This window comes from Wyeomyia smithii, chromosome 3 (genome assembly GCF_029784165.1).
Source record: "Wyeomyia smithii strain HCP4-BCI-WySm-NY-G18 chromosome 3, ASM2978416v1, whole genome shotgun sequence".
Lineage (NCBI taxonomy): Eukaryota > Metazoa > Arthropoda > Insecta > Diptera > Culicidae > Wyeomyia > Wyeomyia smithii.
Genome location: NC_073696.1, coordinates 73,369,562 through 73,382,978, shown reverse-complemented (window position 1 = coordinate 73,382,978; position 13,417 = coordinate 73,369,562). Strand labels below are relative to the sequence as shown.

General features: G+C 40.6%; 2 protein-coding genes across 5 annotated transcripts in view; both read left to right on the top strand.

The window, feature by feature from the left end:
* The window catches only part of LOC129733221 (androgen-induced gene 1 protein-like), a 30,369-nt gene extending 28,742 nt beyond the window's left edge, over nucleotides 1-1,627 (top strand). For 2 of the 4 annotated variants that reach the window (XM_055694887.1, XM_055694888.1), the window contains exons 2-3: nucleotides 625-845; nucleotides 907-1,265. In XM_055694887.1, the coding sequence (XP_055550862.1) occupies nucleotides 625-845; nucleotides 907-1,246 (561 nt within the window). In that variant the 3' untranslated portion in view covers nucleotides 1,247-1,265. Of the gene's footprint in view, nucleotides 1-12; nucleotides 483-624; nucleotides 846-906; nucleotides 1,266-1,548 lie in introns of those variants that run through there. The other 2 variants (XM_055694889.1, XM_055694886.1) reach the window with 2 other exon arrangements.
* A 434-nt stretch (nucleotides 1,628-2,061) lies between these two features.
* On the top strand, nucleotides 2,062-13,410 carry LOC129733222 (androgen-induced gene 1 protein-like). Its single transcript, XM_055694890.1, has 3 exons — nucleotides 2,062-3,433; nucleotides 12,739-12,959; nucleotides 13,024-13,410. The coding sequence occupies exons 1-3, from the start codon at nucleotides 3,281-3,283 to the stop codon at nucleotides 13,361-13,363; spliced, it is 714 nt and encodes a 237-aa protein (XP_055550865.1). The 5' UTR covers nucleotides 2,062-3,280; the 3' UTR covers nucleotides 13,364-13,410.
* The last annotated feature ends 7 nt before the right edge of the window (nucleotides 13,411-13,417 follow it).

The window sequence follows — 13,417 nt, the reverse complement described above, 5'->3', positions numbered from 1 at the left end:
TGTCAGTCGTTTTTTATTGAACTGTCAGTCGCTTGTTTCGAGTCGCGACTGTTTTCTATCAATGATGAAGCAGTTTTGTATGTTGTAATCTTTTCTAAAGTGCCTATAGTTTTTTTTTTTGCTGGAAACAGAAACACTAGTGATTACTGTATTGCTTATCAATAATACCAGCTCAAGTAATCTGCTAGCTGCCGGGTAAAATCAGGCTAAATAATATAACTGTTTCTGAGCATCGCACCAGCTCTGATTTGATATTTGTGGATCAGGAATCGATATTGGTGAACATGGCTAAACAAAAATTCAACGACGGCTACAGCCGTGGAATTTATGGTTCATTGCGAACTTTAATGCATTTCATCGTAGCAGTGCAATTTGCCTACGGAATTTATTACGATTTTACGTACGTGCATTTTCCACCGGAAATTCGAAGAAAAACTAGTGATTTCGGTGGAAAGCTGAAATATCTCACAGTTTGGGATGCGGTAGGTCCTTCGTGAGATCTGATCCATTTGCAGTGTACAATACATTGCATTATTTTACGATGTTAATAACAATTTGAACTTGAAGCAAAATTATCAAACTTTCAACTTGAATCATTCTCATAATCTTTTCTTTTGATTACAGATATTGCAGGCGATATACTTCACTGTTTGTCTGGTAAACGATTTCTTTGGAACGAACGAAGTTTCACCACGAAGTATTCCAATCATCAGAAAATTAAAGGATTATATGCTGGCGGCATTTGCCTTCCCGGTAGCTTTAAATGTCGGCGTTACTTTCTGGACTTTAATGGCTATCGATCGTGAGCTTGTTTTCCCTAAAGCGTTGGACGCTGTCTTTCCAGGGTATGTCAACAATGATGCATCATTTTTCCAATTAGTGTTAATGATTTTTTTTTTATTTTAGATGGCTGAACCATGTGATGCATACTAATATAGTAATCTTTATGCTACTGGAGATTTGTACCAGCTTTAGACAATATCCTTCGAGAAAAAACGGTCTTGCAGGTTTAGGGTTTTTTATGGCCTGCTATTTAGTATGGTTGCATATTATTCGTCACTTTGGCGGAATATGGGTATACCCTGTGCTAGAAGTTCTGAACCTTCCACAGCGAATTATATTTTTCGTAGTCAGCTTAGGGTTTTCCGTTGGACTGTATTTACTGGGAGAATTTTTCAACAGCCTAATATGGACCAAAGAGTTGAAGCAGCTAAAGACCGGTGTCACTAGTAAGAAGCTAAAATAAAGTCTCCATCTTCATTGTGCATTCGTTTTCTAGATTGCATGAGAGCCAAATAGAACATTTTTTGTACTGGGTTTTTGTTAGGTAATTTGCTTATATAAAATAGCATGGGAATAACCAAATATGCAGAATAAATTTAGCAGTTGAATTCAGGAACAATGAGGAACTATTTTCAGTTCTATTAAAAAGTTTGTTATGTTTTCCAGCATCTGTGATTTGTGTAAACTAACATTCAATCCACATTAGTGCATGCACGACATAATGCAATATACTACTGACATAAATATGCTTTATTTCCTGTTTAGGAAACTGAGTTGGTGTCACTTGCGAGAGAAACTATGTGGCAAAGCTATTATTATTATTAGAGAAAGAACAAAACTATACTTTATGTTCAAATCGATAATCTCGATCGAAAACACAGTCAAGAAAAACTATGTTCTGTAGAATTAGAGAAAAATTTACTACTTGTCCTTAACCAAAGAGAAATTGAATAGGCGACCGCGTGAAAAAAAAAACGTACTGTAGGCCACAAGATAATCGACCAAATTTTGCGGTGATAGTAAAGATAAATTTTGATTGAGGTGTAACTGTAAGATATAACATCAACAGTTAAAATTATTATATATTTCTGAAAGTAACATTGCATTTTCATCAGGCACCTAGAGATACTAGCGGAGGCAGACCTTCATAGCACCGTCAATTCACTCAAATTTTTACTCGTTCGCAACTCCTCACAGAGCTTCATTATTCAAGTAAGTCAAAATGATTACAATGCGTGTAGTGTTATAGAACAATAAAACGTCATTTGAAGTTCAGTGTTTAGATAATTTTGAATCATTGTTCGTCGAGATGTATATTATACAAAACTCCATTGGGGAGTACATAAAAAAATACATTTTACAATAAGTTGCTTATATTAAACGGCAGGCTTTTATTAGCAGTAGTAGATTTTTGAAAGCTTTATCGGGGTTTGTTCACAAGGCAATGATCATGAGCGTTTTAGGTGGTGTTTTCTTAATTCTGTTATTGTGGTAGTCATACAGAAGAGCGTGGTCTGCAGAATTTCATTATAATTGTGAGCGAAGTCGGATTCAATAAATGCAATACAAAAAACTGTTTTTTTTACATTTTTATGTTGTTGCCTTTTTGCCATCAATCTAGTTCCGCCACTGCCATTGAAAATTCGAACCATCATTTAGTAACAAGGTAATCCACCTAGGATCCTAACTAACGACTCAACGCTATCGACTTTTTTTTCTGATGCGAAAAAAAGGTGAAATGAAGAAACTGACATCTATCAAAATCGCCCAAAACGATAAAGTTTATATCCAGGCGAATTGTTGCATAAGGATCTCACAAATCGCGAAAATAAATTAAATTTGTTACGATCGTTAAAGATGCAAAATTACTCAAGGTTGTATGCAATGGCACCTTTAAAAATTTACTCAGTGCTCACAGTGTTCAGTGTAGTTTTAATGTTTAGCAATAAGCATAATTCACATTTAAAAATCGACCATCGAAACATTATATAAAAGTGACTATTAAGCCTTTCTAATTACAAAATTGTGCATTTTTAATTCCTGGTTCAAGAATCACGACTTGATATTGATTTATATACCTTTCCTGTATACCACTTTATTATTGGGTACAACAATAAAAACTACGTTGAAATTCCAAACGCACTTCATATGGGTAGCAATATGGGGTAGTAAAAAACCCAGAGCTTAGCCCGTATTCAAATATAAGCGAATAACCGACTCTAACCAAGCATTTTTGGTTTCATTAGCAAAAGCTGTTCTCCCGCGATGATTCGGCAGTGTGCGCTCACTTCAATATCTTATCGAAAGATGTTTTTTGTTGCTGTTCGTATAGCAGTACAAGTATTAAATCAAATACATAGGTGAGCATCAATCCGAGCTTAGCTGAGCAAAGTTCGAGCTGTGCAGACAATCTACCGCTGTAGGCTAGAGAGGTCACAGTTTGCTTGTTTTGTACTTAACATAGTCAAATAAAAAATTGTTCGAAGCATCCCAAAGTATGGCAGATTTACGTGTTTTGCTCCATTTAGTGGCCACATTAAATTCCATTTTTGGTCTATATGGTTTTTCTAACATAGAATTTCCATCAGATTTAATACCTTTCGGAGTTAAGTTTGGAGGAATTTGGAAATATCTCACTATTTGGAATTCGGTAAGTTTTTATCTTTAGCAAAACAGGATTTTTGATACGATTCAGTATTAAGTATTCAGTATTATTGATACGATTCAGTCTTAAGCAGTATAAAGCACCTTGTATGAGCTTAACTTTTACCGGCTAATATGACGTTAAAATGAATGTTGTACAGTAAAAAGTCTTATGTGTGAGTTTATCCGTACATTTACACAACCTACATATAGCTTTCCTTTCAATCTCAAATATTGTCTAATGAAATAATTGAACTTTGCTTGAGATCTACGCGTACAAAAAGCTAGCTTTGACCTTGAACTTGGAAGCTAATTTACACGTAACCAACAACTAACCACTTGACCCGCAAAAAAATTAATACTAATTGTCCGGTCGAATATTAAACGAAGCTATGCTCGAGAGAATCGATATCACAAAAGAGATTAAGAAAAATAAGATGATCTACGCTACCCACCACATCTACATTTCTAATCAATACTTTACTCGCAATAAGCAACTTAAATCATTATCAGACATACTACAGGCAATGCCTGGGGTGCCCAAATAACGTTGAATAATGGAATTGGTTAATTGCTTGATTGAATCGATTTTTAAGTAGCTGAATTGAAAACAAAAAAATAACACCATTAATCCAATGGAAAATCGCATAATTTTCGATACAATGACTTCCCCGGCAGCTACCTTTCCCCTCTTATTAAAAATTTTGAACCTCTTAGTAAATTCGATCGCCCAACATAATTTTGAGTGATTTTCTCTACATAATGTCTTTGATAGACATACCGTTCTTATTCAAACTTCAAACAGTCTCAAAATTCGAACATTTTACAATAAAAATCGAATTATTGTAGCTGGTGTATTAAAAAGCATGGTTATTATATACCATTTTGTTCCTTGGAATGTCCTGCATCCTGTGATGTATAGCTCTTTACAGTACGGCCACTTCCAGGGAATCAGCAGGCGTTGGAAAAAGCGACAGTCAGTATTCAGACCGTTTGCCTATCTCTTCTATTTATGTGATGTGATTACGTTGAAGTGTTCGGAATTTGAGTCAAAGCTAAGTTCTAAATTCTCTTTGTTTTCAAGTACACAACATGTCTAAATCTATATAAATTGCATTTAATTGCAACAACAATAAAATATCCAACATGTTAAATTTTTAAGATCGATGACAGAATTCATTTTTCGTTGATTTTTCAATGCAAGAAGTTACATCATAGCTTCAGTGTTCGAAGTTTGATGCAGTACGGTACATATAACGTTTAATCCGTCGTATTTGTTCCGGTTGTTTGTTATAAGAGGCTCGTAATGAAGGGCTGGTTGAATGCGTGCAAGCGCGAGAGAAAAGAAAGGTTCAAACTCAAAACTTCAATGATACTGAAGTACAGTATCTAAGTTGTTTTCCATCGCGCAATCTGTTAAGCATTGGGTAAGAAAACAATTCCAACCATGCTTGAAAAAAAACCGCTCCTCAATGTTTTTTTTCGCAAGTGTAAGTGAAGTTGTGAACTAATATTAGCGACTAAAGAAAGGTCTGTCTAATACTAATACTGTCAGTTGGAATTTGATGAGCAATCTTCGATCGTATAAATACTAAGACAAATATGTACACTAAATGAATCGAGAAATGAATACATATTACTGTAGAATCGCTGCAGAATATCATTCTCCAAGATTCTTTCAAGTACCAGTATCGCCAATTATAACGCACTGGAGGGAGCTTATAACGTCTCTTTGGCTAGTAATTACACGAATTTCAAAACTCATTTTAACAAAAGTAAGAAAAGTATTGGGAAAGCCTCAGTATAAACCCATACATAGTGTCACCGCGAAAGTGATACACACGCCTACTTCGCATTGGGAGGCCTAACCTGTAAATCAGCTGTATTTGTTTTGACACATGTAGTTATAGGAAAACTGCAACGGATTCGAGTAGAGAACAAATCAAAATTTTGTTTCTGGCTGGAATGAGCAACATACAGATCAGAAGAAAGCTGTCACTTCTGATTTTGAATAGTTTATTCGTGTACAGGGCCATCAAGCTATTCGAGAAAACTGGCATTACCGTTGCGCGACAGATACAAGAGGTTAAACACAGTGTACAAGAGGAGCTGTCAGAATGGTTTCAGATGACATCTGCCAAATGTTCAGCGAAATTTAAAGGAGAAACCAAAAACATTATGGAGGAACGTTAACGTCCAACGCAAGGAATCAAGTCTCCCTTCAAACATGACTTTCGATGGTAGGTTGCATCCGATGGTCTACCAACTCTTTGCTGAGATCTTTTCGGACACCTTTTGCGACGAAGTGATCCCGGCTGACCGAGTTATCCAGGCTGCTTGTAACGTTTAGCTAATGGTTGGGAATTTTTTGAGTAGGTTCAACATTGATGAATGATCTCTAGAGCCGCCTCCACATTGAAATCATCGTCAAAAGCCGACCCGGATGGAATCCCGTCCTCATTTTTGAAAAAGCACATTGATAATCTTTTAGCTTCATTCCGTCCCGAACGCTCGACGAAAACGGACGCATTAAGTGATTGTCTCGCTATAGAATTGCTACTGTGTGAAGAGGAAAAAAAGCATTGCTTACTCGGTCGTGTTTCAAAGAGTGCGAAGTGCGGTGTAAAGACAAACTGATAATCCGAAGGTCATCCTGCTATTGTGTTATAGCTGTGTCGCTGCGAAGCTGCCCGTTCCAGCACCGAAAGACTCGGTCGTTGTGCTATTGAAGACAACAAAAAAGAGGTACGTGATTCTTTGCCACTGTACTGTTGCGCTAGTTTGAGCGCAATGAATGTGGATCCCTTAGCCCCCGATCCCCCGTCTCCAAACCCACCCGACCCTGACCCTCCTGTTCACCCCCCCCCTCTGCCCCTGCTTTAGTCAATCCTCGTCCCAGGCTTTACCCAGACGGATCAACGGGTCCACTGGTTCTCTACATGAGGCCCAAACCAGGAGGAAAATCACTGAACACGCTACAAATCACGAAAGATCTGACGTCACGATACAAGGCCGTGACCGAAATCGCAAAAGTCAGACCAAACAAGCTCCGTGTCGTGGTCAATGATCTGGATCAGGCCAACGATATAGCTCGCTCTGAGCTCTTTACACGCGAGTATCGCGTGTATGTACCTGCACGAGACGTGGAGATCGACGGTGTAATAACCGATTCGAGTCTGACTGTTGAGTGTATTCTGGGAAGCGTCGGCTGCTTCAAAAAATCCACTACCGAGGCGAAAGTATTGGATGTTAAGCAATTACGGTCCATGTCGCTCGTCTCCGGTAAAAAAGTATACACTCCGTCAGACTCGTTTCGCGTTACGTTTGCCGGATCTGCACTCCCTAGCCACGTTTCTATCAACCAGGTTCGTCTGCCTGTGCGTTTGTATGTGCCCCGTGTTATGAATTGCACCAATTGCAAGCAGTTAGGCCATACAGCTGCCTACTGCTGCAATAAGGCACGGTGTGGCAAGTGTGGGGAGACTCATGCGGAAGATTCTCGCAGTGTAAGCGCTGAAAAGTGTATTCACTGTGAGGAAAATCTGCATGAGCTTTCCGCATGCCCGGCGTACATGCAACGCAGAGATAAAATTAAACGGTCTCTTAAGGAGCGCTCAAAGCGTTCTTACGCTGAGATTCTTAAGAAGACCGTGACCACTTCTACCATAACATCGAACCCCTTTGATCTGTTGGCTTAAGATGAAACCGACCCTGACGAACCACTAGAGGGAACTTCTTTTGCCTGTCTTGGGGAGTCTAGAAAGAGGAAAAATCTTTCCTCTCCTAAGCTTCCCAGGAAAGGACCTAAGGTTTCTCAAGATGGAATGAATAATACGAACAAATCTAAAAGTGCTGCGGAAAAGCCGAAGCAAACTCCTCCTGGGCTTGCAAATTTAAAGTCCCAGAAGGAGTTCCCAGCACTTCCTGGAACATCTAGAACCCCAGTTGCTCCTGTTGCACACCCAGATAATCAAATAAACTCTGGATTGGTGAATTTTTCTAACATCGTGGACTGGATTTTTGAAAACTTCAATATATCTGATCCAATTAAAAATTTCCTCACAGTACTTCTCCCAACAGTTAGATCATTTTTGAAGCAGTTGACTGCCCAATGGCCCCTCCTTGCTGCGATTGTATCCTTCGATGCCTAATTTATCTGCGTATATGAAGGATCCTATCTCTGTCTTACAGTGGAATTGTAGAAGTATTTTACCAAAAATTGATTCATTTAAAGTTTTGATAAATAAAAACAAATGCGATGCATTTTCCCTTTGTGAAACTTGGCTTGCTTCAAATATTGATCTTAACTTCCATGATTTTAATATTATTCGCCTTGATCGAGACACCCCATATCGAGGAGTACTTCTAGGGATTAAAAAGTGCTATTCTTTCTATCGTATTAACCTCCCCTCGATTCCAGGCATCGAAGTTGTCGCATGTCAAATGACAATACAAGGTAAAGAGCTTTGTATTGCCTCAATATATATTCCTCCCAGAGCACAGATTGGGCAACGGCTGCTCTTTGATTTAATAGAACTTCTTCCCTCGCCACGTTTGATTTTGGGAGACTTCAACTCTCATGGTGTGGCTTGGGGATCCCCTTACAATGATAACCGCTCCTCTTTAATCTATAACCTTTGCGATGACTTCGACATGACTATTTTGAACAACGGTGAAATGACACGTATCCCGAAACCTCCAGCGCGCCCAAGCGCTTTGGATCTATCCTTATGTTCGACGTCGCTACGGTTGGATTGCACATGGAAGGTAATCCTCGATCCTCACGGTAGCGACCATTTGCCAATTCTTATTTCAATTACTAACGGTTCAACTCGCATGCGACCAATTGACATTCCGTATGACCTCACACGGAATGTCGATTGGAAGTTATACGAGGAAATGATTTCAAAAGCGGTCGAGTCGATTCAACATCATCCACCACTTGAAGAATACAACTTCCTCGCGGGCTTAATCCTCGACGCCGCGTTGCAAGCCCAAACGAAGAAATATCCCGGCGTAACGATCAAAGAGCGGCCTCCAACTCCGTGGTGGGACAAAGAGTGCTCCGATGTCTACACGCAAAGATCCGACGCGTTTTTGGCCTTCCAGAAGGGAGGTATACCTGGCGACTATTTACGGTATTCGGAGCTTGATACCAAGCTTAAAGGCTTGTCTAAAGCAAAGAAACGCGGATATTGCATTATATCGCATTTGTACGTCAGAACACGATCATCAGTTGGCAAAATTCTTGGACCAGAGGGGAACTGGGAAGGTGGTTACATTCCATAATACCCAAGGTATCGACGAATCCGTGGTTCAAGGGGTTGGATGTAGGTCGAGATTTCATTTGCGTGATGTCTCGGCTTATGTCCAATCACTATAGATTTGATGCGCACCTCCGTCGTATTGGGCTCGGAGAAAGTGGTATCTGTGCCTGTGGTGAAGGTTATCACGACATAGAGCACGTTGTTTGGTCATGCCCTGTACACCGTGACGCCAGGTCTAAATTAATAGCTTCCCTCCGGGCCGAGGGTAGAGAACCAGCTGTCCCTGTTCGTGATGTCTTGGCGAGTCGCGACCTACCCTACATGTCCCTTATATACATTTTCCTGAAATCCATCCATGCCCAAGTCTAGACCCATTCCTTTCCACCCACATTCATCAAAACGGCAAGATCACGTCGTAGACCTCGATTTTGGAACCAGCTAATTGAACCCCACACGAACTCGCCAGGAAAACCCGAGGCCTTTCTTGATATCTTGGCTCAGCGGCACACACCATATGGCCACTTGAACACTAGCGAACAACAACAACGAACCAAAACCAGCAACTAGACCCCGCACAATACCCTCAGAACCCGAGGATTACAAGCCCCTGTCCCAGCTCATGACATCGTGGCTTAGCAGAACAAATCCATACATGCTGCATATTCATTCGATGATCATCAGACTACAAAACACTGATTGAATAATACATGCTAGTTTTAAGATAGACTTAATTTCAGCTCGTAGTCGGCAGCGAGGATAAAAAATTTGCTTATAGATTTTAAGTCATCCGATATAATTGGCGCCGTTAAACATTGAATTGTATTTGTGCCGTGTCAAATAAATGATTTGTGAAGAAAAAAAAATCTTTTAGCTTCTCTTCAGTTCGTGTTCGACCTATCACTTTCAAGTGGGGTATTTCCGTCGGTATGGGAAACTGCGGTCCACAAAAAAGAAGACCGAAAGGATGTGAACAACTATCAAGGAATATCGTCGTCTTGTGATCATGGCTCCTCTTTTGTCTTACTACGATTATTACCTGAGCGAGGATCAACATGGATTTGTCTCGGGTAGATCAACCAATACAAAACTACTGTGTCTTACGTCATATGTTGCGAAAAGCTTAGCGGATCGCGCTCGAACGGACGTCATCTAAACCGATTTGTCTGCGGCGTTTGACAAAATCAATCATGCCATTACGATTGCTAAACTCGAAAGACTCGGCAGTGTGTTGCGTTGGTGCTGTTCCTACCTTGTCGGTAGGAACAAACTAATTGTAACAATAGATGATTCTCAAGCAAAAACTTTTCCGGACTCGTCTGGAATCCCACAAGGCAGCCACTTGGGACCGTTGATTTTCCTGTTGTACTTCAATGATGTGAACTTTGTACTTAAAGGCCCCCGTTTGTCCTTCGCTGGCGATTTGAAGATATTTATGAAGATACGCTCGATGATGGACGCAACCTGCCTCCAGCGAGAGTTTGACACCTTCATAAATTGGTGCATCTTGAATTGCATGTTTGTCAATTCTGTAGAAATGCTCCGTGATTACCTTCACCCGCACCCGTCAACCTATCATCTTCAACTACAACCTCTATGGTACCGACATCCAACATGTTGACCATGTAAATGACCTCGGCATTATCTTGGATAGCCAACTAACGCCTAAGCGACATGTTTTCCGTTGTCTGGCATTCATATTACCGAAACGGGATGGCAAGGATTGAATCGATTCAACTCCGCTTCTTCTCGAAGAAAAATCGCTATGGCCTTGTTTGCCGCCGATACGTTGCAGAGGTAAATTGATTGACCTGCTATTTTGAGGGCAATTCATCTTTACGTGCGTCCTAGAGCACTGAGAAATAATTCATTACTGAGAATACCTTTTCAACGCACCAACTACGGACAAAACAGGGCTTTGGTCGGTATAAAGCGAGTTTTTAACAAGGTAGCTTCCGTGTTTGATTTTAATTTTTCTGTGTTTTTTTTTCTACAAATAACGAATAATAAAATGCTGTATCAGATCGTATTGTATTGTGTTGTATTGTAGTGATCATGATTGTTATTAGTTTAGGATCTGTGATCATCATTGGGACATCTGTTGTCTGTTGATGCTGACTGAATAAATGAAACATAAAACAGTACTTCGATGAACATTTGAATGGCGTTCATGCAGGAGACCAGAACAGCGACGCAGGAGACTCTGTCGGTGCAGCATAGGCGATAGGCGAAGTTAATGATGCGATCCGGCGGCTTAAGAACAAGGCTGCTGGAAAAGACGGTATCAAAGCGGAGCTTCTCACGATGGGCCCGGGCAACTTGGCCAGATTGTCAAGATTTGGGAGACGGAATGCATACCGGAAGGATGGGTTATTTGCTCCATCTACAAGAAAAGCGATAAGATAGATTGTGAAAACTACCGAGCGATGACTATCCTGAATGCCGCCTACTAAGGTGGTATCACAAATAATTTTCCAGCGACTGTCACCACTAACCAACAGATTTGTGGGAAGTTACAAGGAGGGTCGATCCACAACGGATCAGATCTATACTCTGCGGTAGATCCTCTAAAAATGCCGCGAATACAGAGTCGCTACGCATCATCTTAGGAGAATACTCGCTTCCCCGGGAAGCTCACCAGACAGTGTTGTGTGAGGATATCCTGGTGGTCTATCCGACCCATTCGGATCCCGCTGGGGACTTTGACAAGGTGATGGTCTTTCCTGCCTGCTGTTCAATATTGCGCTAGAAGGTGTTGTGAGACGAGTGTGAACAGGTAGTGTTGTGATAATCGACGGTGATGAGTTTTCAAAATTGGGTAGATTTAGTGCAATTGAAAACGAACGTGCTGCTCTCACAATTTTGGGTAACAAAATGATTTCACTGTAACCAGATGGGGTTGACACCCAAATTTTCCGCCACGGGTGTCAACCGGTCACGCTACGCCACTGCTTAGAACCATCTTTGGCGGCGTGCAGGAGAACGAAGTATGGAGACGGAGTATGAACCATGAGCTCGTGCAACTCGACGGCGAACCCAGCATCCAGAAAGTGGCCGAAGCTGGACGGATACGTTGGGCTGGGCATGTTGCCAGAACGACGGACAACGGTTCTCACCTCGAATCCGGTTGGTACGAGACGAAGAGGAGAGTAAAGAGCAAGGTGGTTAGACTAGGTGGAGCATGATCTAGCAAGTATGGGGTGTCCGCGAGATTAGAGGCCAGCAGCCATGGATGGACCAAGTTGACTAAATTATGTTGTGCAGGCCATGTCTTAGAACGTACGGCCAATTAAGTAAGTGACTATGTTGATAAAATCTGGAATAAAATGCCGATCGAAGTCGTGCGTGTGGCTTGTGATAATTTTAAGAAGCGTTTGTGGGCCGTTATCAAATGCAAACGCGAAAAATTTGAACTGAACTGATTCAACTGTAGCTTCAGTACTATACCATGGTAGTAAAAAAGAACGAGAGAGGAAATATTCATCTGTTTTAATTTTATGACATAATCATCCCCTCTCTACCTTGGTTACTCTAGAGCACCATAGCTTTAGATGCGGAAAATCTTTCAAAATATTTACCAATGCTACTCAAAATGCATGAATATGTTCTTGAACAATATACTGATTGTTCAAGAACATATTTATGCATTTTGGGTAGAATTGGTAAATATTTCTGAAGACTTTTTGCATCCATACCTATGGTGCTCCAGAGTAACCATGGTAAAGAGAGGGTTAAAGTGTATTACCTTCTTGGTGACACCCTGTACTTCAGTTCTTTGATACGAAATAGCCCGATTCTACTAAGATTTGAGCTCATGGCTTACTTGACAATGTGGACACTGTGGCTCTGAAGCCCTCCAAGTACGAAGCTTCTACACTGTGAAGGCATTAGCTTGAAATATTTAGATACAAGTCGGACTCGATTATTACATTTGCAACATAAGCCTTTATGTCAATTCTACCCAGAAATGCAATCTTTGATTCGCTATATGCTGCATAATAAACATTTAATTAATCTCTGATTAAACCTTCGTCTTTTCAAATTACAGGCAATGCAAGTTATCTATTTTACTTTGAGCCTAATCAATGATTTAATCGGAAGCAATGAGCTAGCGCCGCGTCGAGTTCCGATGACGCGAAAAATTAAGGACTACCTTTTTGCGGCTTTCGTTTTCCCTGGAGCCATGCTCGTAGCCATCACATTTTGGGGCATTTTAGCTATTGATCGGGAACTGATTCATCCGAAGGTACTGGAGCCGATCTTTCCTTAGTAAGTTGAAATGAAGCATGAAATCGCTGTAAAAATATATCCTCATACATCGTGTAACTTTCAGCTGGCTTAATCATGCGTTACACACAAACATTGTATTATTTATGCTTCTGGAGCTTTACACTAGCTTCCGGCAGTATCCATCGCGGAAAAGCGGTCTTGCTGGGCTGCTTACTTTTGGAATAGGCTATCTGACATGGCTGCATGTTATCCATAACCACAGTGGAGTGTGGGTATATAGTGTCATAGAGGTGCTCGCGATGCCGCTGCGTTTCGTATTTTTCGCATTCATAATTGGGCTTTCTATCGGATTGTATCTTTTTGGTGAATTATTCAACAACAGTGTCTGGGTGAGAGAAATGTGGACGCTGCGTTCCGCAACCAGAAAGTCGAAGTTAACGTAATCGTATCGATGATTCAAACAATAAAGACTTTGTCTGTATCAAATCATGTTCTTT

Excerpts from the sequence above, each read along its gene's own strand:
- LOC129733222 (XM_055694890.1), top strand. The coding sequence starts at position 3,281 with ATGGCAGATTTACGTGTTTTGCTCCATTTAGTGGCCACATTAAATTCC. Across the intron at positions 3,434-12,738 it reads ATCTCACTATTTGGAATTCG|GCAATGCAAGTTATCTATTT; the intron begins GTAAGTTTTTAT and ends TTCAAATTACAG. Across the intron at positions 12,960-13,023 it reads CTGGAGCCGATCTTTCCTTA|CTGGCTTAATCATGCGTTAC; the intron begins GTAAGTTGAAAT and ends TGTAACTTTCAG.